Source organism: Diplotaxodon limnothrissa, linkage group LG23, assembly GCF_057381915.1.
Source record: "Diplotaxodon limnothrissa isolate DT_005_m linkage group LG23, D_limnothrissa_male_GT1.1, whole genome shotgun sequence".
NCBI lineage: Eukaryota > Metazoa > Chordata > Actinopteri > Cichliformes > Cichlidae > Diplotaxodon > Diplotaxodon limnothrissa.
In genome coordinates this window covers 22,297,820-22,325,814 of record NC_140617.1, presented here as the reverse complement: position 1 = coordinate 22,325,814, position 27,995 = coordinate 22,297,820, and the positions used below count along the sequence as shown (strand labels likewise).

The 27,995-nt window shown below is 41.0% G+C and overlaps 1 protein-coding gene across 1 annotated transcript; it reads left to right on the top strand.

Moving 5' to 3' along the window:
• The first annotated feature begins 13 nt into the window (after positions 1–13).
• Positions 14–26,391, top strand: LOC146608012 (uncharacterized). Its single transcript, XM_085348642.1, has 21 exons — positions 14–65; positions 1,679–1,740; positions 2,037–2,471; positions 4,482–6,120; positions 6,219–6,482; positions 6,975–7,397; positions 9,244–9,645; positions 11,478–11,879; positions 13,416–13,856; positions 14,798–15,241; positions 17,638–18,045; positions 20,070–20,501; positions 20,893–21,294; positions 23,642–24,076; positions 24,228–24,482; positions 24,571–24,819; positions 24,956–25,213; positions 25,294–25,596; positions 25,697–25,966; positions 26,088–26,171; positions 26,318–26,391. Exons 3-21 carry the CDS (start codon positions 2,084–2,086, stop codon positions 26,382–26,384), a joined length of 7,566 nt encoding a protein of 2,521 aa, XP_085204768.1. The 5' UTR covers positions 14–65; positions 1,679–1,740; positions 2,037–2,083; the 3' UTR covers positions 26,385–26,391.
• Positions 26,392–27,995: the final 1,604 nt, after the last annotated feature.

Genomic DNA, 27,995 nt, shown 5'->3' with positions numbered 1-27,995 from the left:
CGCCAACGCGTGGACACGCAGAAAATAAAACCGTCTGTGTGATATCTGAACACAGTGCCATACAGGTAAGATTCATCAAGAAGAGCTGGGCGGTTTTTAAAATGTAGAAACTTTATTGCTGTTTCCATATGAGATATGCAGGCAAAGGAATGACAGGCTCACACTTTTGGGCTTTCCCACTGCAAAAACACTGAGGCTAACAGCTGTGGAGGAAAGTTTTCCTGATGCCGTTGCACAGACTCGCAAGATGCGGTTTGTGTTTTTGTAGGTGACCTGATGGTAAAGAAACCAAAAATTTTGTTCTCGGCTGAACTGTAACTTATTACAGAGAACATGAATTAATGAATCGTGTTCACATGTTCAGATATTATCTACCTCCACGCCCTTTTTTAAATTAGGGTTATATATGGCAAAGGCCAAATAACCCACTTCTATTTTTGTTTACCTTGTCAAGAAACGCCCATATAAACACGCCTACAAGGCATTCGCTTTTTTCCGGTTCGCGCCAAAAACATTCACGCTCATAAACCCGCGGCAGACTGTGGAGCACGGTGGACAGCAAACGGAAGGCAGGCAGGAGTTTGTAAAGAGGTTGTCCAAAGTTGTTTGGTCGAAAAAGTTGGCGGCAGGTGCTGCTGAACTTCAAAACATTTTCATCCTGCAACATCTGGACTCACAACTCGTCTTACCGTTCTTGTCTTGTTTACGGAACACCCACAGCTGACAGAAACAGCCAGAAAACACGGGCCGGATTACCGGATTACGGTGCTAGACGGATTTGTGAGTAGAAGCGAGAGGAAAGAATTAAAATAAGGAAAAACTTTTGTATCTGTTGTTGTGGGGGAGACTTTTTTGTTTTTTAAATGGCAGGAAAAGGCTCTTTATTAGAACAGTTTGTTTTTGTAAATGAGGTTAATGAGAGAGCAAAAACACAGAGTTTTCAAATTTGGACTGAATGTGTGCTGGATTTTGTTGGGCTTTTTGGGATTTGGAGCATTTGACAAATTGTGCAGTTTTTAAAAAAAAAAGCATTTTATTTAGATTAGCTGGCGTTCGGGCAACATGTTGCTGCGGGTGTTAGCACTGTGGGGCAGCGCTGTTACCCCACAGCAAGATGGTCCTGGGTTCAAATCTGTGACTTGAAAATTCATGTGTGGAGTTTGTATTTTTGTAGTGGATTTATATTGGTGATTCCATAGGTGTGAAGTTGAGTGCAAATGGTTGTCTTTCTCTGGGTGTCAAACAAGCAACCTGTCCATGGTGTACCTCACCTGTCACCCCATGGACTGAACTGTGACCTGGATAAGTGGAAGGAAATTGATGCTTGTGGTTGATTTGCATTGTTCCTCCTCCATCCAAGGTTCATGCAAAGGATGAACTCTCCTTTCCAGTACTTTGGCACAAGATTCCCACAGTGGGTTTCCAATAACCTGTTCTCCAGTTTTGGTTATCCTAGGTAAATTGTAGCCTGTTGTTCTAATGTGATGGGAGTGGCGCCCAGTGTGGTTCTCTGCTGCTGCCACAGTGTCTACTACAATTAAGTTGCAATCTTCCAAACCATGCTTTGCCTTAGAGAGGTTAAACACGACTCTCTCCATGCACTTGCCCAGCATTGATGTTAAAGCAACACATCTGTAATCAGCTGTATGTTTAACTTTCTTTCTTTTTCTTTTTTTAGACAGAACGGTGCAGAGTGCACCCAGAGTCCAGCAGAGTGCAGAAGGCACTGGAAAAAATCAAGTAAGGGCCTATTCCAACTCAGTAGCACAGGTCTTCAGCACATAATCAGCTGACACTGTTTTCTGACCATGAGGTTTAGACCTTGCCAAGCATCATGAAAATTACAGTGTTGAGGTTTATCTTTGCCTGCTTAGTTTTCTTCCTGAACTATTTTTCACACTTCTTTAACTCTAGGTTTCTCACCCTGCAGAGAGGCTTACTGTGAAATAAATTCAGTTTGAATTTTACATAAAACATAATACATCATAAGTATAATAATTAAATTAACATTTTCAAACTAGTATCTTGTTTTGCAGATCAGTGAAGTTGGTTCAGAGTGAAGGACACACCGAACTCAGAAAACATGGCTTGTACATCACAGTCTGCCAAAGATTATGTAAAGACTGCCAGAGTCCATCTTGTGAGAGAATTGAAGAATCTGTCTGTGATTGTGCAGAATTTGAATCAGAAAGGGGTTCTTGGTGAGGAAGAGGTCAGCTTAATACAGACAGAGAAAACTGATGAAAACAAAAGAAGAATGATACTGGACTCAGTCATTAAAAAAGGCGAAGAAGCCTGCTATGAGTTACTCAAGATTATAGACATGACGAGGAAGAGGACTTTAGGGAGGCTTCCTTTTCTTTCTGAGAAAACGAATGAAACTTCCAGAGAGACCAAGTTTGACCTGCACCACTGGATCAGCTGCTTTTCTTTCAAGGAAGAACCACAAATGGACAGGAACTACTTACAAGGTATTTTAGGACAAAAGTCTGGTTGTCACTTGTTTCATTTTTCATTATTTAGTTTCTTCGATGCACTAATTCTATAAAAATGTGCACAACTGCATTTAATTCATAGTATAACCCCAATTCCAAAAACTTTGAGATGCTAGGTAAAGTGTAATTAATTTTAAGATTAATAAGATTTGCAAAGTGTATAAAAAAGTTTTTATTCACAACTAAACACAGAAAACAGAAAAGATACAAAATATTGAAAATAAATAAATATATCCTGGAAAAGTAAATGATGCTAAAACAAACAGCTGGAGAAAGATTTTACCACTAAATCAGGAACAGTTTTAGGATAATGTTCCTTAGCCTAAAACTATAAAGACATTGGATATCTCATCATCTGCAGTGTATAATGCAATGATTCAGAGAATCTATACATGCAAGGGTCATGGCTGAAAAACATTATCGTATAACTGTGCTATTTTGATCCTCAGGCAGCACAGGTTTAAAAACGGGCATCATTCTGTCATGGAAATACCTGCATGCACTCAGAAATACTTCTATATATCACTGCCTGTGAACACAGTTCACCAGGCCGTCCACAAATGGCAATTAATGCTCTATCATGCAAAGAAACCATATTTGAACACAAAGAGAAATGCTGCTGTCTTCTCTGGGACAAAAGCTAATTTAAAATGGACTGAGGCAGGGTGCAAAACTGTTCTGAGGTTACAAGAATTGAAAGGTGAAATTCTTTTTAGTCATCATGGACATCATGTCCTTGTTATTGGTTCTCACTTAAGGAGCCTGTATCTTTGATAGTATGGAGATGCTTCAGTGCCTATATATATATACATACATACGTGTGTGTGTGTGTGTGTGTGTGTGTGTGTGTGTGTGTGTGTGTGTATATATATATGTGTGTATGTTTTAGAGCAACATATGCCCACATCCAGACGACAACCTTTTCAGGGAAGGCCTTGCATATTTTGGCAATAAGTTGCTAAACTGAAGACTGTTTGTGGTAGAAGAGTTTTGGTGCTGAGCTGGCTGGTCTGCAGTCCAAACCTTTCGCCAGCTTAAAACAGTTGGTACATGAAACCGAAGATATGACAAAGAAGACCCAGGACTGAGTACATAGAATCCTACATCAGACACAAATGGGACAACATTCCCCCTACAAAAGTTCAGCAACTGGTCTCCTTAGTTCCCAAAAATCCATGTTCAGTGTTGTTAAAAGAAGAGGGGATGCTACACAATGGGGGGGAAAATGCACCTGTTGAGACTGTCATTGCTGTCAAAATCAAGATGAACTAAATATGACAAATATATCATTTTCAGTCTCTCCTTTTGCCTTCAAAACTGCCTTAATTCGTTGTGGCACAGATTCAACAAGGTGCTAGAAACATTCCATAGATATTTTGGTCCATTTTGACATGATGGCATCACATAGTTGCTGCAGATTTGTCAGCTGTACGTCCATGATGTAAATCTCCCAGCTCTGGACAGCCCAAAGGTACTTCGTTGGATTGGGTTCTGACTGTGGAGACCATTTGAGTACCATGAACTACTTGCCATGGTCAAACCAGTTACTTTATTTGACATGCTGTGTGTTCTCACTGGATGCAGCCATCACTGTCTTCATAAAGCAATGGACTCAGGTAGGCTGTGAAAATCCCTGTAGATCAGTAGTTTCTCAAATACCCAGACCAGACCATCTGGCCCAAACAGCAATGCCAATTTCAATGTCAATTAAATAACCTTTCTTCTCCACTCTCTGATAGTCAGTTTGAACTTCAGTAGGTTGTCTTGACCATGTCCACATGCCTAAATACACTGGTGTCATGTGATTGACTGTTTACTTTAATAAACTGTTGAACACCAGCTATTTCGTTAGGTATATGTTCTACTGTAAATAAAATGTTTTTGAGCTGTGCCAATCATTGAATTTTGTTTTTTTTATTTACATTTTACTTAGTGTTCCAGCTTTTTAAAATTAAGGTTGTAAATTTGTTTATTTCTGTTTTGTAGGACCGAGGCCATGCCACAGATATCAGGAAAAGTTAAAATTAAAAGTAAAGAAATTATTAAATGACTTTTGGGCATCAAGTAAAAACCTGTTTGAAGAAAACAAGAAGCCAGATCTGTTGTACATTTCTCTTATATTAGACACACAGAGCAATGCTTCTCCAACTAAAATAAAGAAACTGAAGAAAAAGAAAAGCAAGCTGAGTCGCCCTAAAAAGCTAAGGACATACATCCCTGAAGAGAAACCAGACATTTCTCCCAGTGAGCTGCTGAAAACAGATAAAAACATACTCTTGGTTGGAAAACCTGGTATTGGAAAGACAGCACTGACTCATGAAATGCTGAGACTCTGGGCAGAAAGAGAAAGTGGTGAGCTTGATTACATGTTTTACTTTGACATGAGGGAAAAAGCACACATCATGAATGTTAAAAACTTGGAGGATCTGCTTTTCACTGTGTTCAGTGAACCAGATGAAGGCAAAGATGCGGTCTTACAGGATATAAAGAGACACTCTGATAACGTTACAATCATTTTTGATGGACTCACAGATATCTCTTCATCAGTGGTGGAGAAACTTCTGAACAAAGACCTACTGCCGCTCGCAAAGATCATCATAACATGCAGACCAGATGATGAGGATGAAGACTTGTTTTCTGGGGACTTTGACAGAGTGGAGGTGAAAGGCTTTAGTGAGCAGACTATAAAAACATACTTATCTGCAACACTCGGTGAAGATCAGAAGAAAGTTTTGAGTAACTTGGAACTGATAACTCTTTGTCATGTCCCCATGTATGCACTGATGGTGGCTGCTTGCTTTTCATCAAAAGATGCTCCACAGCCATGTACAATAACTGAGATATACATCAATATTGTTCGATTCTGCCTTCAGATAAACAGCAAAACAAAGAAAAAAGATCTAAATTCCTTCATCAGCACCAAGACAGAAGAAATTCTGTCTCTGGCTGAAGCTGCTTTTCTTGCAACTCAACAAAAAACTGTGAATCTGACAAACCTGACCTGTAAAGACATCTGTGTCCTGTCCTTCCTGAAACCACTTCTCATTAAGGAGGCCGTGACTGAAACAATAACCACATATGCATTCCTCCATTACACAGTGCAGGAGTTTTTTGCAGCACTGTGGCTCCTGAAGAATCCTGATAAAGTCAGAGATGTTTTTCAGCAGTGCCTCACAGAGGAGAAGAAACACATGAAACATCTGATCCCCTTCATGTGTCGATTGTTGAATGAGAAGAGCCCAAGTTTGATGAAGCATCTGATTCCAGATAAGGACCTGAAGAATACATCTAACTGGTTCTTCAAGGAGCTGATTAACACATTTCTTCCTCATCTGTGTGAGCAAGAAGAGGCTGATACTGAGGGCAGTGGGCTCCATGTCGACATACTGTTCTTATGCCAGTGCTTGTATGAGTCCCAGAGTCCTGAAGCATGCGTCTACCTTCTAGACAAACTGGACTACCATCTTGACCTCAGTGGAGACAGTCTGGATCCTTACCCTTGCTGTGCTGTGGCCTATGTGGTCACTCAGTCAAAGGAAAGGAAAATAAGGCTGAACCTCGAGGACGTGATCATATCAGAACAAGGAATGAGACAGCTGTTTGAATGCCTTGAAAATGTTGAGTGGTATGAATTTGGTTTTTTTTTTTCTTTTTTTGGTTTCAACACACAGTGAGAATTTTAATGCTGGTTAGTTTCATAATGATCTCTTCTTTCAATTATAGGTATAACCTTCTGCCTCAACAGCTTTGGAAAGCTTTCCTTCTCAGCGAAGAGCAGATGGACTTCGTAACCTTACTTAGTCTTGATGGAAATCATTTACACCTTCCAACTCAAGGTGAAAAGCAGCTGTTTGAAAGAGCTGTGGAAGTCATGCAGTGGATGTCTACAAAGGTTAATGTCTGCCTCTACTGGAACAGAGAAACTCCTGCCTGCCAGAGTCTGTGTGAGTCTCTGTTAGAGGCTTTGCCATTCATCAGCTCACTCAGGTATGTAGCTTTGGCTCTTGCATATTAAATAGTCTGCTTGGTTTTATCCAGTCTTTTGATAGTAAAGTTAAAATACCTCTGTTTGTGACTTTTTTTAACAACAATATATCAGAATTTAACATTTTAGCAGAACAGGTGAACAACTCATTTAAAGTTGAGTCCTTCTAGTGCTCAGTCTAAGGAGCCCGTCCATCTATCCAACCACTCATTCATCCTTCCATCCATTCTCCATTCCCGTAAGGAGTCTAATTAAATTAATAATTCCATGATTCAGAATCCGACAGGTCCCAGGCTGGTGTTTATCTTGTTGAATTTAAAATTCTGATGTCTGTTATTTTTATTATTCTCCTTTGGAATCACAGACATTGTGCACAACAAGTCTATATGTGTAGCACTAGCACGTAATGTATCAAGATTTGTGCTGAAGACTAAAGGTTTTACAGAATGTACAACAGAAATGTGTCTAATCAGTTCTGAAATTCTGCTATTCAGCTTCAGATGTCCAGTTTTTTGGAGCCATGAGAAATACCATGGGACACTGGAGAAGGAGCAGGAGAATCTGTTCATGGATTTATGCCTGAAAGCAGCACTTAATAACGGAGCAAAGTTTTACAACGTTGCGAAGAAGCTTCTTTCATTGTTTCTTGTTAAAACTGAGTTAGAAAACATCCTTCTTGATTTATATCAACATATTAAAAGCAGAGGATTTTCAGTTAACTTTGAAACACTGAGGCCGTGTTTTCAGTCCACTCCTGCAGTCTGGTCCATAAATCTCTCAGAGAGAAAGACCTCCAGCCTCCTGGAAGTGCTGAAACTCCAACCAGAGAAGAAACAAGTGAAGCTGACAGGCTGCTCACATGAAGAGAGTGAAGTGAGGAGTTTCCTGCAGTGTCTGCCTTATATCTCACAGCTCAGGTAAATGAATTGTACTTTACATGATTAACTCTACATAAAATCTCTCCAAATTATACTTTTTTGCAACCACTTTTTGATTTTCATAAGAACCACAACCTCTCCTACAGATTTTTAGTGAAAAGTAATTCATTTATCCTGAATATAACAGTTTGTCTTGAGCTTTTGCAATACAACTTACAAACAAACTTACAACATCATACAGTACAACAACCTGTGAAATGTGATGGATCATGAGAAAAATGAGCTCCTGACTAGGGATGGGTATCGAAACCCGGTTCTTGTTGAGAACCGGTTCCCACTGTTTCAATTCCTTGGAATTGTTTGCCATTTTTGCAAACGATTCCCTTATCGATTCCAGTCGCCCCGAATGACGTCATCACGTTGCGGAGCGTCATTTACCTGGCAGGAAACACGGCGCGTAAGCGGCTCAAACGCTCAAAAGTTTGGTTATACTTTACGAGAACGGATGACAACAGGGCAACTTGCAATACTTGCAAAGTAGATATTTAATTTAAGGGAGGAAACACTGCGAATATGCAAAAGCATTTGCTCACAAAACACGTGATGACCTTAGATGAATGTCGTGTTTTTAATTCCGCTCCGGACTCGTGAATCTCAACCCAGCAGCAGCGGTAACGTTTGCACGTCCTCTCCCGTTAATGCGGCAGGTAAATAATCAACTAACAGTGCATATTATGTTAGTGCGATCTGCCTTATTACAAAACCTGCCATTACTGAGCATTTAGGTGACCATGATGAGAGAGACAGAGTCTGGCTGGCTCAGATGCTGGCAGCTCTCGCTGCAGTCTACCGGTAGCATCTCCTTTCAGGCCAGGATAGACGAATGTCACCCAGCAGTGACTAAGTTTGTGGTAAAAGGCTTGAACGCATTTGCCACAGCAGATGCCCCCGATTTTCGGTAAGTGAATGTGTTTAATTGTAGGCAGGGACATTACTGGATATTCTTGTGCAATTGCTACAGAATAATTCATGTTATACTTTGTTACTGCTACAGAAGAATATTTATTTTATTATTTTACATTTACAATTTTTTTCCCCGGGGACCCTGTGACACCCCATTGAAGAGCCGTAGGCTGTGGATCTCTTAAGATCTCACTGTTGGGTTTGTAAGGCCATGTTACTCCTAAATTTCTATCTTGTTCAAAGAGAAGATAAAAAACAAAGTTCTAAGCTAATCGACCTTAGTGTTCTCCTTTTTTAAAGAGAATCGATAAGAGAATCGATAAAGAATCGAATCGTTAAACAGAATCGAAAATGGAATCGGAATCGTGAAAATCTTATCAATACCCATCCCTACTCCTGACATTGTGTTTTACATCATCCACTTTTTTTAGAGGGTCAATTTTAAGCTAGCTGATGGACTGAAACTCAGTTTAAATCACTTACCCAGCTCAACGTTTTTTGAACTGCCTGAATGGCCATTTTAAGGAAACTAACAAAAGAAAAGTGACTAAAGGGAAAGCTATCCAGGGCTCAGAGCTGGCAACATGCAAACAGCCCTCATACGAACAAAGGATCAAAGTGATTATGACCAAAGTACTTATTGGTAAAATAATGGAGACAAGTGAAAAAAGACTAAAGGGTCAATGTCCTATTATGTGGCATGTCACACAGAGACTGAGTATGTCAGCATACTCTATCTGGTGGAGGGGTTGAACGTGAGCAATAGCTTCTCTTCCAGTTTGTTCCTCCTGAGAACTCTTGGGAAGTGGAGACACTGTTGGGATGTCTGTTCATTACAAGATGGAGTCTATCAGTAGTGTGTGGTTGGATTTATGAAGCTGAGATCAAATACTCACTAAATGTTTCCTTCTCATTGTTCCAGTGTTGACACTAGCTGTTCAGATAAAGAAACCAGGTTCTTTGGGAATCTGTTCTGTGCAGCAGCAGAGAGAGAACAGCAGACAGGAGAGGAGATACTGGAGCTGTTATCATCAGTGTGCATATATAAAACATTCCCTGTGAAATGGAAATGGTGTGATTTCCTCATGGACCTGTACTCTTATAAGACTAAAAAAGGCTTGAGTGTCCTTCCATCATTACAGTCAGTTTTCCAGTCAACTCCTGCCGTCTGGTCCATAAACCTCTCAGAGAGAAAGACCTCCATCCTCCTGGAAGTGCTGAAACTCCAACCAGAGAAGAAACAAGTGAAGCTGACAGGCTGCTCACATGAAGAGAGTGAAGTGAGGAGTTTACTCCAGTGTCTGCCTTATATCTCACAGCTCAGGTAAATGTACTGCACTAACATGATTAACTCTACATAAAAGCTCTCCAAGTTATATTTTTTGCAACCACTATTTGATTTTCATAAGAACCATAGAATGCTTGTCAATACTTGCATTGGCTTGTACATATTATGAACTAATAACTGGACAAATGCAGTTTACCAAGTTGAGCTGATAAATAAAAATACCAAACAGAAGAGTTTTTGTGGAACCATCGCAAGCAATGCATGGGTGATAGTGTTGTGGGACTTTGATATTAATCGACTTTTGAAATATTCATAAATAAAAGGGCAAGCATGAGTCTTGATCGCTCATATGGCAGTGACGTGCAGCGGCATGTTCATCCTACTTATGACGTGCAAAGTAGACTAAGTAGGTGACATAAAAGAAAAAAAAGAATTTGGGAGCAGCGTTTGAGATACTTTTTTACGTTATCATGGGGTCACAAGCCAGTAAAACACATAAGTTAACTTAAAGAAACGATTGTACGGTTATGCGGCCAGGTTTCAACAGTATTGGAAGGAGCTGGCAAAATGAGAAATTAATGTTATGGAAGATCTCTTTTTGTGCTGATACTTTTAAATATCTTAGATCATAATCCTGCCTACACCATTAAAATGGCTGCTCCAAAACAAGTCAAAAAATTTTGTTAAAGAAAATTAGAGAACTGGAGGCTATTGGAAGGCCTCAAACCAGATGGTGGACTCCTGAAGGGAGCCGTCAAGCTGAAGAAAGAGTCTTAACAAGCTTGGTCAGCCTGTGGGACTGCAGAGGCAACTGACAGCTACTACTGGATTATGACTTCAACAGTAACTGAAGGAAAAACTTGTGGAATGAGTTCAATGACACCATGGAACAAGACTTTCGGTGGACATCATGCAGAGATCTGAGCCAGTGCCTCTTCACCTTGGTTTTAGGAAGAACAGTAGAGTTTTCATCCTGATTTTGGAACAATGGACCAACTCTTCATCCTCTTGAAGGGACGTGAGTTGGTTCAAGCAGTCCACATGTATTTGGTGGACTTAGTGAAGGCATTGAACTGTTCCTCTGGGATTCCTTTATTGGGTGCTTTAGCAGTACAGGTTATCAGGCCTGTTGTTATGAGCTTTTCAGTACCTGCACAACCACAGTAAGCGCTTGATTGCCAGCAAAACGTCAGAATCATTTCTACTGGGTGTTGGACTACTGGGTCGTCCACCTAGCCACCTACAAGGAGGCTAGGTGGAGGTCACTTACCTAGAAGTTGATCTTATTTCTGCGTTTTGCAGATGTTGTGGTTCTGTTGGCTTCATTAGATGGTTTGCAGTGGAGGGGTTTTAAGCCAAGTATAAAGTGGTGAGAATGAGAAGCATCCTGAAATTTGAGGCCATGGTTCTTGGTTGGAAAGGAGTGGAGCTTCCACTGTTGGTTAGAGACGTTTTGTTGCCCCAAATGGATTTCAAGTATCTTGGGGTCTTGATCATGAGTGAGGCGAGAGGGAAATTGACACCTCAGGTGACACATCAGACATATTGAGTGTAAAAGCAAAGCTGTCAATTTACTGGTCAATTTACAGCCCAACCCTCATCTATGGTCATGAACTCTGGGTAGAGACAGAAAAATTGACATCCAAAGGGTGGGTGTGTGAGGTCAGATATTTAGGAGGGAATCAGAGTAGAATCATTACACCTAGACAATAGTATAATATATCAGAGTGAGTTTTCAAAGTTTTGTAGTGCTCTCACATATGCTAAAATTGCCAAAGACTTTAAAATGCATCTCCATAAACTTTATATAGCCGCTTGAAGTTACTCATTGATTGCAGGCTCAAAATGTTTCTTCCTTTTTGTTCCAGTGTTATTCCGTGGAAGTTAGATGAAGAAATCAGGTTCTTTGGGAGTGTGTTCTGTGCAGCAGCAGAGAGAGAGCAGCAGACAGGAGAGAAGATACTGGAGCTGTTATCATCAGTGTGCAGATACAAAGGATTTCCTGTCAAACAGAAATTGTGTGATTTTCTTGTGGATCTGTACTCTTATGAGACCAAAACAGGATCGAGTATTCTTCATTCATTACAGTCAATTTTCCAGTCAGCTCCTGCAGTCTGGTCCATAAACCTCTCACAGAGAAAGACCTCCATCCTCCTGGAAGTGCTGAAACTCCAACCAGACAAGAAACAGGTGAAGCTGATAGGCTGCTCACATGAAGAGAGTGAAGTGAGGAATTTCCTTGAATGTCTGCCTTATATCTCAAAACTCAGGTAAGCAAATTGTACTTTGCATCATTAATGCTACATCAGATGCTTTGAAAATGATTTATAGATGTATTTTAAGCCAAAAAGTTTGGTATTATTGTACGGTTTAAGTATTCATATAAATGCAGCACAAAAAGTAAGAAATTTTATCTTTGGTTGATTATTTATTTCTTTGCTTCTTAGCAATACATCTCATACTGTTGGAAAGCCTGTGTATTACAAGTAAGGAAAATGTTTTGTGGGTTGAACACTTGAGGGATCAGTTGGGCATGCTGTTCATGGCAGAGTCAACAACACAGCTACATTGGCTGACTTGCAAGAATGGGATGCCATCCCAAGGCAGTGTGTGACCAAGCTGGTGACCAGCCCAACCAGGAGGAGGTACCAGGCTTTTGTGGTTGTGTATGGTTCTGCCAGGTGCTACTGAGGCACCTGTTTATTAAATGAATCATTTGTTATATTGCAAATATGTCTTGTTTCTTCAGACTTCAATCCCCCAATTCAATAAATGACACCTTTCAAAAGTGAATAGCAGAATAGGCAGTTTGTGTCATGGTCCTGGGCCATGTTGGCCCAGTATTCTTAGTTTTCTTGTATGTTTGTATTTTGTTCCCTATTTAGGCCATGTTTCCTGAGTTGCCCTGTTGTGTTGTTCCCTAAGTGTTTTCCCTTCGTGGCTTTTACCCCCTGTGTGCCCCTCTGTGTATCTGTGAGCCCTCGTCTCTCCTTATGTTTTATTCCATGTTTCCCCAGCCCGTTATGTCTGTGTTTTCCCCGTGCTCTCTCTCCTCCTGTCTGAACCTGTGTACTTCCTGTTTGACTCTGCCCGTCTCCCGTCAGTGTTATGTTCACCCCGCCCTGTCTCGTTATGGTTATCTGTGTCAGCTGTGTTCCCCGTGTGTTCCCACTTTCCTCGTTAACCCTCTGTGTATTTCTGTCTGCGTCTCCCTCTGTTCGGCGTCGCGTTCTCCCTCATGCTGTGTGTGGTTCTCCCCGTGTCTTCTGGTATATGTTACAATTAGCTTTTCCCAGTGTAGTTTAGTTTTGTATTGCTTTGGTATCACTGCTTTCGTTTGTCACCTGTCAGCAATAAAGCTGCATTTTGAGTTTATCCCCTGAGTCCGTGAGTTTGCATTTTGGGTCCTCATCCTGCCTGCCACACAGCGACCATGACAGTTTGGTATTGGCAGAAAAGATTTGGCAAGTTTTGCTCACCCCACAAATGCAGTTTCCTTACAAATGTGGCCCCATTTGAGGGGAAACAAAGCATGTTTTCAACAGGACTTAATGCCAAAAAGCATTGTTACCGCAAAGAAATAATTGACTAAACGCAAATTTCTTCACTTTTTCTGTTAGTGTTTGTGTTGTGAGTCAGTAACAGTCTAAAAACAATGTTCAGCTGCTCTGATGGAAGGCGGCTTTAAAATGGACTTTCATTATTTACAGGACACACATGGACAAGATGGAGTCCATCAGTAATGTGTGGTTGTTTATGCAGCTCAGATGAAATCATCACTAAATTGTTCCTTCTTATTGTTCCAGTGTTGTTCCTTGGTGGTCAGATCTTTATGAAGGAACCAAAAGAACCTTGATTATTCTGTTCTGTGCAGCAGCAGAGAGAGAACAGCAGACAGGAGAAAAGATACTGGAGCTGTTATCATCAGTGTGCACATATCAAACATTCCCTTTTAATGACAGAGACATTTCTGATGAATATCAGTGTGACTTCTTGTTGGATCTGTACTCCCATATGAAGGCCTATGAGTCTAAAACAGGCTTGAGTGTCCTTCCATCATTACAGTCAGTTTTCCAGTCAGCTCCTGCAGTCTGGTCCATAAACCTCTCAGAGAGAAAGACCTCCATCCTCCTGGAAGTGCTGAAACTCCAACCAGAGAAGAAACAAGTGGAGCTGAGAGGCTGCTCACATGAAGAGAGTGAAGTGAGGAGTTTCCTTGAATGTCTGCCTTATATCTCACAGCTCAGGTAAATTAATTCTACTTTACATCATTAATCCCAAAAGCTGATTCTGTCTGTCTGGATGTAGCATTTTTTGTGGGCGAAATATTCCATCACTCATCCAAGTGACTTCTTCAGTCTTAGCTGACTGCAGCTGAATACAGTACATTGGCATAACGATTGAAACTAACAACCCTTGGTGAGTCCTTCCTCGACATTCAAGTGTGTGTATGAAAGCACTGGGCACAGGTACAAGACACTGTTTTGATGATTGTAGTGAGGCTCATTTAGTGAACAACGGGTAGCACCATTGGTCGCTCGTCCCTGCAGATTGCTTAACCAAGTGGCCCATCATTGTATGAATTTTTTGGTTGCTTGAACTGCTATTTTAATTACATCGTGGTAGTGAATAATAATAATCAAGCAACAATTAACTGAATGTTAATGTTCTTACCCTGCGGTTTAACTTCTACAGCACAAGTCTTGTAATTAATTTGCAACACCATTGCCTTGTCAATAATAAGCCTGTGTGCTTTTGATTGGTAATATAACTACCATTATTAAAAATTAAACAATGAAGCAACCACCAGGGAAAATAAACCTGGTCCACAAACACTAGTAAAGGAATCAACAAATGTGCTCTGAAAGCTAATCTACAGATATTATCTCCATTTTCCACATACCTGTGCCGGTCACTGCCATCTGCAACCAAGATGAGAGCAAAATGCTGTGAGAGACTGGACAGTGGGCTACAGGCGCACCTTATAATAAAGTTAGAGGAGATTCGGAGAAGTGACTGTATTTACAAGCACTACTCCAAAGTGAAATACTTACCACAAAGAATTTCTCCCTACAGTTATGAGTAAGGAATACAGTTAGAAATATGAACAAGATGGAGTCCATAAGTAGGTTGTATTTATGTAGCTAACATCAAATCATCACTAAGTGTTTCCTTCTTATTGTTCCAGTGTTCATCCTCCAGTAGAATTTTATAAAGAAATCAGGTTCTTTGTGAATCTGTTCTGTGCAGCAGCAGAGAGAGCGCAGCAGACAGGAGAGAAGATACTGGAGCTGTTATCATCAGTGTGCAGCTTTGAAACATTCCCTCTAAATAACAGAGACATGGGTGTTGAAGAAAATGAATATCAGTCTGACTTCCTGCTGGATCTGTACTCCCATGTGAAGGACTGTGAGACTAAAACAGGCTTGAGTGTCCTTCCATCATTACAGTCAGTTTTCCAGTCAGCTCCTGCAGTCTGGTCCATAAACCTCTCAGAGAGAAAGACCTCCATCCTCCTGGAAGTGCTGAAACTGCAACCAGAGAAGAAACAAGTGAAGCTGAGAGGCTGCTCACATGAAGAGAGTGAAGTGAGGAGTTTCCTGCAGTGTCTGCCTTACATCTCACACCTCAGGTAAATAAGTCATCATTTCTGTTACTATATACTGTATCTGTTCAGAAATGTATTGCTGGGATATTTTAAGCTAAACAAATCCAAAAATTATTTTTACAAAATCCAATAGTGATATATTTTTCATCATTATTGAAACGATATTTGTGACTTCATTTATATGTTATCATATTTCAGTTTTATTTCAGTTCTTCCCTTATTTAAGAGGGAAACATTGCGCCCTGTAAACAACTGTGTTTATTAGACCTTTTCTTCAGCTGAAACATGTGCAAACATACATAGAAATACAGCATAGAGAGTAGAAACAGTTTGTAAAATTCTAACAACCTTTTTAACAAAGCCTGAACTCTTTGGCTACGTTCACACTGCAGGTGAAAGCGCATCAAATCCAACTTTTTTGACCCTATGCGACCCATATGCGATCATGGTATGACAGTGTGAACAGCACAAATCCGATATTGTCAAATCCATCCTGGGTCACTTTCGTATGTGGTACTGAATCCGATACATATCTGATGTTTTAGAAAGCGACTGCTGTTTGAATGGTCATGTCACATTAAATACGTCTTTTACGTCAGTGACACAAAACAGACGCCAATTATCAGCGCCGGAGAAGACATCGTGAACGCTTCCTGGCCATCCCGTGTAGATGTTAGTGAAACTGTTAGGAAGACAACGTGAACATTTTATTTGTACTGTAAAATCTGCAGATTCTGACAGAAATCAGCAACTATCCATTGAAGCACCGCTCCTCTCTAAAACAGCAATAAGGATCATTATTAGGCCATATGTAAATAACAAAATAACTTTATAACTTAAAGCAAAATTGGGAAACATAAAGTCCGAAACAAGTCTTTATATTAAGGGCTATCAGTCAAACAATACTGTTTGGTCTGAGTCTAAACAGAGCGCGTTGTGTGTGACGTCGTCTTTTGCGCATGCGGGCCGCTTTGAGGGTTCACACTAGAGCACGTTTGCTGTCACATTTTATTTGCAGTGTGAACAAGCAGACAGAAAAATCAGATTTGATCAAAAAATCGGAATTGAGCATTAAGACCTGCAGTGTGAACGTAGCCTTAGTGTCAGGGCTAACAAGTGGGTGGATTCAGACGTAGAGTTGGAGGAGCTCAACAGTGTGTTTATTTACAGTGCCAAAAATATTTACAACAATCTCAACAATGTGCAGGGGGAAAAGGCATTCTGGGCAGGGGATCCAAAGTGTCCAAAGTGTAGAGTGCTCTCACTCTCTCACACTCAGGGTCAGGCTCGTGACACCACAGGAGAAATTCCAAAAAAACTGTGCATAGGGAAATAGACGGTCAAAATCTGCAACGGCACAGGCAGAGCACAATGCAGTCAAGGCCAGGGTTACAACTAACTGTTTCAGTTTAACAATCCAGTGATTGAAAAAGGAAATTATAAGCCATCAATGAATGCACAAGTAAAATAGTAAACACCCCTTCCAACCTAATTCAGAAACTGAGTAGGAAGGTGAAGCTACTGTTGTACAAGATATGAAGTGTAGATGTTGTTGTTCCACTCATGTTCATCACAAACCACAAACAGCTACACTTCAGTGCGCAGTGATTGCACACACAGGATTAGTGTTTGTGTTAGAGCACTTCGCTCTTGCTCTGCAGGCCTACTTGTTGTTCCTAGAGTATTTAAAAGTAGAATGGGAGGCAGAGCCTTCAGTTTTCAGGCCCCTCTTCTGTGGAACCAGCTTCCAGTTTGGATTCAGGAGACAGACACTATCTCTACTTTTAAGATTAGGCTTAAAACTTTCCTTTTTGGTAAAGCATATAGTTAGGGCTGGACCAGGTGACCCTGAACCCTCCCTTAGTTATGCTGCAATAGATGTAGGCTGCCGGGGGATTCCCATGATGCACTGAGTTTTTCCTTTCTCATTCAGTATGTGTTAATAGACCTCTCTGCATTGAATCATATCTGTTATTAACCTCTGTCTCTCTTCCACAGCATGTCTTTATCCTGTCTTCCTTCTCTCACCCCTCCCTGAGCCTGGTTCTGCTGGAGGTTTCTTCCTGTTAAAAGGGAGTTTTTCCTTCCCACTGTCGCCAAACTGTTTGCTCATAGGGGGTCATATGATTGTTGGGTTTTTCTCTGTATCTGTTATTATACGATCTACTGTACAATATAAACGCTCTGAAGCGACTGTTGTTGTGATTTGGCGCTATATAAATAAAACTGAATTGAATTGAATTGTGAGTCAGTAACAGTCTAAAAACAATGTTCAGCTGCTCTGATGGAAGACGGTTTTAAATGGACTTTCATTATATACAGGACACACATGGACAAGATGGAGTCCGTCAGTAGTGTGTGGTTGTATTTATGCAGCTCAGATCAAATCTCCACTAAATGTTTGTCTTTTGATGTTTCAGTGTTGATCCTGAGAATTCAGATTTTTGTGAAGAAGCTAAGTTCTTTGGGAATCTGTTCTGTGCAGCAGCAGAGAGAGAACAGCAGACAGCAGAGGAGATACTGGAGCTGTTATCATCAGTGTGCACATATGAAAGATTCCCTCTTAAAGAGAAATGGTGTGATTTTCTTATGGACCTGTGCTCCTATGAGACCAAAACAGGCGTGAGCATCTTACCATCATTACAGTCAGTTTTCCAGTCAGCTCCTGCAGTCTGGTCCATAAACCTCTCAGAGAGAAAGACCTCCATCCTCCTGGAAGTGCTGAAACTCCAACCAGAGAAGAAACAAGTGGAGCTGACAGGCTGCTCACATGAAGAGAGTGAAGTGAGGAGTTTCCTTCAGTGTCTGCCTTATATCTCACAGCTCAGGTAAATTAATTCTACTTTACATGTTGAATTCTGCATCAGGAGAGCTGCTCTGAGGGAACCACAAAAACTGGCAATTATGGAATGGAAACAGTTTGGGGGCACAAAGCTATTTTTTTAAATACCCAAACATTCTGGCTTGATAACACCTAGTTCAAAATAAAACATTTATTTTGATTAATGGCAGTTCCTTTCCCCAGATAGATTAGATTCATATAGAATCACTCTATGCTGAGAAAACATTCTTAAATCATTGTGTAATTTCCATTTCTGCAAGAAGGCAGTCTTGCAGTCGAAATGCTCATGTTTGGAAAACATATGCTCAGCTTTGGGGTCAGCTGGCTTGGGTGGCTTAGGAGACTCAGACTCAGGGGTTCAGGCCCATGATAAACAGTTTCTATGGAGCCAGCTTAGATTTAGACATAGAAACAACAGCCTGGACAAGGCTGGGCCTGGCTGCAACAGTGACCTTAGGTGAGGAATGTGACAATGCCATTTCCTCTCAGAAGTGGCAGCTGTGACCAATGGGTAGAGAGTAGAGTCCAAGGTAGTTGTAGTCCCTCATCTACTCTTGCCAAAGGTAAATAAATCAGAACTTTTCTGAAGCCTCCTCCCAAATTGTCAACGTTGCTTCCGTATGTTCAGGGCTCCAAGTGCGGCTTGCCCATAAGTGGTTGCTGGGTGCATTACTAGCCAGAGTGTACTATAGTGTTTTGCAGTATAATCACCCAAATGCAGATTGGAAGACGGGCAAAAGTGAAATGAAAATGCACCTGTAATAACTGTTGATATGAAGCCCACAGTAGAATGTCCATAAGAAGAAAAGACAAACTAAAGCCAACAAATAAACATGCTTTAACCAAAGACAACGTGGGAAATACAGTTATGTCCAAATATATTTGGACACTGACACAATTTTTTTTACATGTTTACTGAAACATATCCCAATTATAGTTATATAATGGACATGGACATAATGTGTAAACTCTCAGTTTTCATTTAAGGACATCCACATTCAAACTGGATGAAGGGTTTAGGCGTTTCAGCTCTTTAACATGTGCCACCCTCTGTTTATAGGGACCAAAAGTAATTGGACAATTGATTCCAAGGTTAATTCATGGGCAGGTTTCTTTGTTATGTAATTATGAATTAAGAAGATAAAAGTCCCGGAGCTGATTTGAGGTGCTTGCATGTGAAAGATTTGGCTCTCAGTAGATTGCCTGCAGTCAAATGAGCTCTCCATGCAGGTGAAACAAGCCATCCTTAATCTGTGACTACAGAAAAAATACATCTGAGAAATTGTTACAATATTAGGAGTGGTGAAACCTACGGTTTGGTACATCCTGAAAAAAAAGAAAGCACTGTTGAACTCAGCAAAAAGACCTGGACTTTCACGGACGACAATAGTGGTCGTTGATCGCAGAATCATTTCTGTGGTGAAGAGAAAGCTGAAACCAATATAATGGAGAATATTTTTAATTAGGCTGTGCCTCAAACATTTTAAATACAGTAGTTATAAAAGCAGCAAAGTTCTGTGATATTTTGGTTGATGGTTCCATAATTATTTCTGCAACATTAAGTAATAATTTTTTCCATAAAACCATTGTACTAGTTTAAATTGTAATATTTACTTATCATCATTATTATATTTATACCATGACTTTATCTACGCAAGATGCTTTACCAAGAGGGATTCAAATGTAAAACTACAGTATTTTTATGTATTTATATTTAATTAAATATAAGAGTTAAAGTCCCCAGTATGATAATAGTCACAAGATAGAGGGCACACCAAATGTATAATTTAAAGAGCTGGGTACTCTGTATGCAGCATACACATAAATGACAATCATGACCCAGTTTTCAACCCTAATGGTGCAAGAAAGCAGCAGTCTCATCCATGAGGAAAAACTCTACTAATATACAATCACTGAACTGTGGGGATACCTTCACTACATTCAAAATGTACCATGTCTTTTCATGAAATACTATCAATACTCTTTTTTTTCCCCTTTTTCTTGTTCCAGTTTTTTTACTTTATGGGCAGATGAAGGAGGAAGGTTTTTTGGGAATCTGTTCTGTGCAGCAGCAGAGAGAGAACAGCAGACAGGAGAGAAGATACTGGAGCTGTTATCATCAGTGTGCGCATATCAAACATTCCCTGTTAATGACACACATACAGATCTTCAATATCAGTGTGATTTCCTGCTGGATCTGTGCTCCCATGTGAAGGACTGTGAGACTAAAACAGGCTTGAGTGTCCTTCCATCATTACAGTCAGTTTTCCAGTCAGCTCCTGCAGTCTGGTTCATAAACCTCTCAATAAGAAAGACCTCCATCCTCCTGGAAGTGCTGAAACTCCAACTAGAGAAGAAACAAGTGAAACTGACAGGCTGCTCACATGAAGAGAGTGAAGTGAGGAGTTTCCTTGAATGTCTGCCTTACATCTCACAGCTCAGGTAAATGAACTGTATTTTAAATGGTTAACTCTATGGTTTTGTGAAAGACTGGGATCAATCCCTCATTTCTTTATATTTTTCCAGACTTTCCTGGTTTCCTGGCTGATTTGTTTTAGGATACCATATATATATGTCTTTCACTTTAATTTTAATAATATTATTTATGTCTGTGTCCATGGCCTTTGTATTGTTAGTCCAGTCCAGTTTATTGGCCCAGATGCTTCTCTAGGCAATTCCACTGGCACCGATCGACAAAGTCCTCGGTCAGTTTTCTGTCTTTGTTGGCCCGATTGATGATGAGGCCAACAACAGCTGAGTCATCAGAGAACTTTTGACGGAAGCAGTTAGCAGACAGTTAGCATCACTAAGTGTTTCCCTCTCATTGTTCCAGTGTTGCTTCTCGGAGGCAAGATGAAGAAGTTGCAACCTTTGTGAATCTGTTCTGTGCTGCAGCAGAGAGAGAACAGCAGACAGGAGAGAAGATACTGGAGCTGTTATCATCAGTGTGCAGATATGAACGATTGCCCCTTAAAGAGAAATGGTGTGATTTCCTGATGGACCTGTACTCTTATGAGACTAAAACAGGCTTGAGTGTCCTTCCATCATTACAGTCAGTTTTCCAGTCAGCTCCTGCAGTCTGGTCCATAAACCTCTCAGAGAGAAAGACCTTCATCCTCCTGGAAGTGCTGAAACTCCAACCAGAGAAGAAACAGGTGGAGCTGACAGGCTGCTCACATGAAGAGAGTGAAGTGAGGAGTTTCCTGCAGTGTCTGCCTTATATCTCACAGCTCAGGTAAGTGAAACTAATGCTTAGTTACCAGGTGACTTTGAAAGCAATTTTTAATTTACAGTCTAATAATGTATTTAAGCATTTTTTTTGTTAATCTAATCTGAAGTCATCATAGCTAATAACACACATGTAATTAGACCCTTGTCCTTCTATTTTATCTGCCTTGGTTAATATTTAATCATAAAGTTCTTCACTCTTTTTCTACTTTACATGATTAGCTTTATATAAGAACAGATAGATTATGGGTAAAAAGATATAACAACAACATTTTGAGACCTGTAAATCTAAATATTATTTAACTGTAGCCTGGCTAAATCAACCAGCCCAAAACACAGATTATCTTTGGGGTTCTTTTAATCTGAATTATAAAGTAAGCGTCCAGATGAAAGGTTGTAAAAACAAGGAAATAAAATTGCTACACACAGTTCTCATCAAGTAACAGCTGTGTGCACTGGTAACCCACTGCTACTGCAGGTAGTTGTTCCAACTTTTCAGAGTCTGGAACTCAAAGATGTCTAATGTCAATGTGTGACTGATATAAACCCGTCCAGAAACAAAACAAACTTAGCAGTGCAAAAATAACTCTAGTGGCTTCTCCTGCTAAATTACAGAGACCAAATTAAACAGTTAACCACAGTACATTTTCCCTCTTACAAATGAAACATTACAATACAGATGTGAACTCAAATACATACAGTGCATTAATCCAGCAGAAAAACGGAGTACAGCTCCCCCTGAGATGATTAGTGAAGTCAAACACAGCAACACCTGGTGCCTTAACTATTCCACCCTTTGCGCTTAAACAGACCATGCAGTGAAAACACAGCGTTGAACACCCATGTTACACCAATACAAGCTAGCACTTCTGTGAATGTCTCCGTAGATCCCCATCATCCCTTGCGCTCCCAGGGGTACCCCAAAAGAAACAGAGCCAGCCAGTGGCATGTCCCATAACACTGACCTTCCACCTGGCTACATTACTCTTTTAAATAATTATATATTTCACTGTCACCAATATTATATTTACCCACTGTGATTTCATCCACACAGGATTATATGTCAGTTAAATGTCAACTTTACTCCATTTCATACGGAAACATGTTCACCGCTGTGTTGGACTTTGTCAGTTGTGTGTTGCTTTGAAGTCTAATGCTGTATTTTACATACATGTATGAGTTCATGAAACTGAGCTGTTATTATGGATTAAAGAACAACAACCAAATTACATACTGTTCTTTTCAGAGTGCTGATTTTGGTTGTTATTTTTTAGGTATAATGACTTTACAATCTCATTTATTTAATAAAAAATAAACTCACAGAGCACTGATTTAACGACAATAATTCAGTCTTTATAAAATTCACAAAGAAAGGAAAATACTCCATAAAAAAACAGAATAAGTTCAAACTGGTATTTGTTATATGATATGTTTTGCATTCTCCACTGCAACCACTGAACATCCAGGGTATGGACATTGAGGCTGTGGACAGCTACAGGTACCTTGGTGTTCATCTGAACAATAGACTGGACTGGACTCATAACTCAGACGCCCTCTACAGGAAAGGGCAGAGCAGGCTGTACCTGCTGCGGAGACTCAGGTCGTTTGGAGTGGAGGGCCCACTCCTGAAGAAATTCTATGACTCTGTTGTGGCTTCTGCTATCTTTTATGGTGTGGTCTGCTGGGGCGGCAGCATCTCTGCTGGGGACAGGAAGAGACTGAACAGGGTGATCCGAAGGGCCAGCTCTGTTCTAGGATGCCCTCTGGACCCAGTGGAGGTGGTGAGTGACAGGAGAACGACGGCTAAGCTGTCATCCCTGATGGACAACATCTCCCACCCCATGCAGCAGACTGTGACAGCACTGAGCAGCTCCTTCAGTGGGAGACTGCGGCACCCACGGTGTGGGACGGAGAGATTTCGCAGGTCTTTCCTCCCCACTGCTGTCAGACTCCATAATAAAGACTTTAACTGATCAAGCACACACATCCATACATGTGCAATAATACTAAGTGCAATAATCCTTTCTGTCATCGTTGTATTTTTACTCAGTTGTATATAGTATTTGTATTTGTATTCTATTTTTATCTTATTGTATATTTATTTTATTTTATTCTACTGTATATAGTATTTTATTTTATTCTATTCTGTACAGTTGTGTACTGTATTTATTCTTATTGTATTCTAATTTTTGCCTCATAACTTTTGCACTGTCCACTTCCTGCTGTGACAAAACAAATTTCCCACGTGTGGGACTAATAAAGGTTATCTTATCTTATCTTATCTTATGTTATTGGCTTTTCATTGCTGTTCAGATGACCTGCATATGTGTAAATATTTCTTCTTGTTGTTCCAGTGCTGATCCTGAGACGTCAGATGAAGAAGCAGTCAGGTTCTTTGTGAATCTGTTCTGTGCAGCAGCAGAGAGAGCGCAGCAGACAGGAGAGAAGATACTGGAGCTGTTATCATCAGTGTGCAGATACCAAACATTCCCGTTTAATGAGAGATACATGGATGATGACTATCAGTGTGATTTCCTGCTAAATCTGTACACCAATGTGAAGGATTATGAGACTAAAACAGGCTTGAGTGTCCTTCCATCATTACAGTCAGTTTTCCAGTCAGCTCCTGCAGTCTGGTCCATAAACCTCTCAGAGAGAAAGACCTCCATCCTCCTGGAAGTGCTGAAACTCCAACCAGAGAAGAAACAAGTGGAGCTGACAGGCTGCTCACATGAAGAGAGTGAAGTGAGGAGTTTCCTTCAGTGTCTGCCTTATATCTCACAGCTCAGGTAAGTGAAACTAATGTTCTGGAAACAGCTTCACAGGAAGTGAAATTATAACTAACTCGTGTTCTTATAAAAACCATTTATCTGCTGTCCACTTTGAATCTTTAGTTCTTGGTGTTCATCATTTCTGCTCTTTTGTCTCTTTGATCTTCAGGCTTTCCATCGACATGTCCTTGCTCCTGTTTCAGTGGGTAAGAAGAGGCAGAGTGGTCTGTCCACTGGCTGTGGAAGAGCTTTCTCTTGTGCCTAAGAAAGCTCGACCATCACAGAGAGTATTGTTGAGGGCTGTCAGTAGTTTGGCTTCCCTGCTGAGACACTGGACAGTCGAACGGTTGGACCTGACTGAGAGCTGCATCCCTGCTCAGGGTCTGATTACTCTGCTGCTCCATGATGGTCCTCTAACAGTCAAGTAAATGTCTTTCCTGAACATCACAGGCCAAATAAAATGTAGTTTTTAAAAACAGATTAACTTGTTTTTCTCTCTTTATTTTTTGCAGACTGAGTGAAGAGAGCTTCCAGCAGCTTCTGTGTCTCCTCCATGAAATCCAGGACAAGGACTTGACGCTGTCCTTCTTGAGTAAGGTCGGTGGAGACCTGACCTCCTGCTGTCTGAACTGGGAGCTTCTTCACTATCTGCTGCAGCAGGCGTCAGCTCAGACCATCACTGTGAACCTGAGGAAGAACCTCTTCTTACAGGAGGAAACCACACGTCTGCTTCCCTTTCTGGACAGGATTGTGTTTAAAAGGTGCTGAATGTAGTTTGATCTTTTACCAAACACAGTTTCTGCTGTTTAATCAGGAGGATTTGAAATGCTGTCTCATCTTTAATCAGCAGTTTATGGATCCTTTAAACAAAGTTGGAAATAAACTGTTTATTTTCAGGCCCAGTCCCAGCTTTGTGATGAGCTCCATTAGAGAGCTCTGCAGAGCTCATGACAGTCACGCTGTACCCAGTTTACTGAGGTCACTTGGTCATGTGATCAACCTGAGCTGCAGAGAGCTGGACTCAGTGGACTGTGCTGCTCTGATCTTCATCCTCAAACACGGAGACAGAGTCAAACTGAACCTCCTGTGGACCTCCATACCAGCAGAGGGAGCAGAGTCCATCCTCTTCATGCTGGACAAAGTTTCTCATCTCAGGTCAGATATTAGAGCTTGTTTCTCAGTGCTGTCCAACACAGTCATCAGCTGGTTCATTTCTGTATGTGTTTTCCTTGCAGTGTTGACAGGAATCAGCTGCTGAGGTTCATCCACTGCTGTGCTGCCTGTGACGTCCAGCAGGAGGCAGCGTCAGGCCTGCTGAGGACTCTGCAGCACAGCTTGGATCTGTCCTGCTCCTCCTGTGTGGAGCTACCAGAGGAGGATCAGCCTGAGCCTCTGAGTCTGACTGCTGATGACTGCAGGGCCGTCTCCACCATCCTGACACACAGCAGCCGGGACACACAGCTCGACCTGCGAGACTGTGAGGTGGAGGACAGCGTGCTGGACCTGCTGTTTCCTGTCCTCCACAGGGTCCGCCTCAGGTGGGAAAGACCACAGAAGAGTCTAAACCAGAGAGAAGCTTGTTCACACTGGTGTTGATGCATCCTGACAGTTTCTCTTTGCTCTGTTTGTCCTGTTTAGAGTCAGTAAAACTGTCCTCGTCCAGCTGCTGTCTCTGGTTCCTGTGAACAGTGAGAGGGACACAGTGAGGCGGGCGGTGTCCCTGTGTAGAGCTCTGGGTGGAGAGCTGGATCTCAGTCACAGCACGCTGGATCAGAGGGCCTGTGGGTCTTTGGTCCAGATGCTGGACTCGTGTGAAGGGCTGACAGAGCTGGACCTCAGTCACTGTCAGCTCACTGACCAGCTGCTGCTCCCTCTCATCACACATCTGCACAAAGTCCAAGTCCTGGAGTGAGTGTCACACACTGATCCTTCTCTGGGAGGCACCAATAACCATCAGCCTGTTCACACACACTACAATAATATGATGTGCAGTGGTCACTTAGAGCCTCTTGTTGTGTTTGTGTTACAGTCTGAGTCACAATCAGATCACTGATGCTTCGACTGATGTGTTACTGCAGCTGCTCTCCATCAACCCCTCCATCGACTGTGTGCGGTGAGCCAACATGAATCAGTCCCCATCAGTGAAGGAGTTTCTCCTCAGACTCTCAGAGGAATCATTCACAGTCTGAGCTCACATGGATTCATGTTGTTCTGAGTGAATGAGTGACGTCTGCTCTCTCTGCTTTGGTCTCTTTCTAGACTCTACAGCAACAACATCGTGCACAGAGCAGCCTTCAAGGAACACAAGCAGTGTGAGATCTGGTGAAGCACTCGTCACCATCATCATCATCATCATGATGAACATCATCATTATCTGGGATTCACTGGTTTCCTCTGTTCTTGTCGTCATTACATGAAAATAGTGGGTGGAGTGGGAGCACTGATACTGTGTTCATGGACTCAGTGTAATGTTGTAGTGTACGACACATTGACATTAGATCAGATGGGTTTTGAAGACCATCTTAATTTTTTTTCTTTTTTCTACAATGACTTGAAGACAGTTTATATGGAGACAACGAGCAGCCAACAGTGTTTGTTTCAATTACCCACTGTTGCTTTTGTTTCTGAGCTACTGCAGATTTTTCTTTGATGAAGGTCAGATGTCTAACTGGTCATGTGATGATGTAACAGTCCTGGGTCTTGGACCCACAATTTTGAGTTTTGCATTCTCGGTCTAATCTTTTGGATTTCAAGTCTTTATTTCCCCATGCAGTTACTTCCTGTTTTATTTTGATAGTCATTTGTCTGTGTTCCTTTTGTTTGCTTGTCCTGATTGGTTTCAGCTGTGTCTCATTCCCTTAATCTGCCCACTTTTATATTTACCTGTTAAACCTGAGAGTCCTGCATACTGGCCTTGCTGAAACTTGCCAGATGATCATCTTGATGTTTACACATCTGATATTTCTGTAATAATTGTGATTCTGTTATTTTATTATTGAGACAAAACACAGAAGCCATCACCATTTATCAGTGCAGTGAGTCGGTCATATTTATTATTTGTACTTTTGTGATAATGGTATTTATTCTGGTCTACATGCTTCAACAGGACAAAGTAGAGAGACTCTACAATGATGTCTCAGATTAACGATGCAATAAGTGAGCAATCAGGATAAAACCGTGTTTGGTACTTTAACATAACTGGAAGAAATGATCATAAACATGTAAATCATTTTTAGTTTGTATTTCATGTTAAGAGATACATGTGATAATGATCATTTTCTGTCCTCTTTCTGTCTCATTTATGAGGGGTGGCTGTAGCTCGGGGTAGAGCAGGTCAACTACTAATATAAAGGTTGCTGGTTTGATCCCTGGCTGCTCCAGCCTGCATGTCAGATGTCCTCAGGCAAAATGCTAACCCCAAGTTAAGCACAGAGAAAGTGCCTGTATGAATGTGTGGATGAGGCATGTTGTGTAAAGTGCTTTGAGTGCTCCAGGGGCCCGTTCTTCGTACCTCGCTAAGTAAGTTAGCTGGATTTGATTGTTGACGATTTCGCGTGATCCTGGATCCTTCGGTTCTCCGAAGCTCATCCGGGACTTGCTGTCATAGCAACAGAGCCGTAAGCGTAAACCTGCTCGGGAGCAGGTTTACTTTATGTAAACAGGATTAGATCGCGGCCACTCAGGTATGTCCGCTTCATTTATACGAAAGCAACAGCGATATTTTACCACTGTTTTTCCATAAATAAATATTATCAATGTAACTAAAGATAATGCAGCACTTGATCCTTTTATTGATGTCACACAGATACATACAGGTCATTTCCTAAAAAAAGGGAAATGTACTATTAACATTCTATTACATGTATGTGATTATTACAGATGTAATTCATATTATAGAGTAGTAATAGTAAATTACTTCGTGTAATCAAGATGAGAG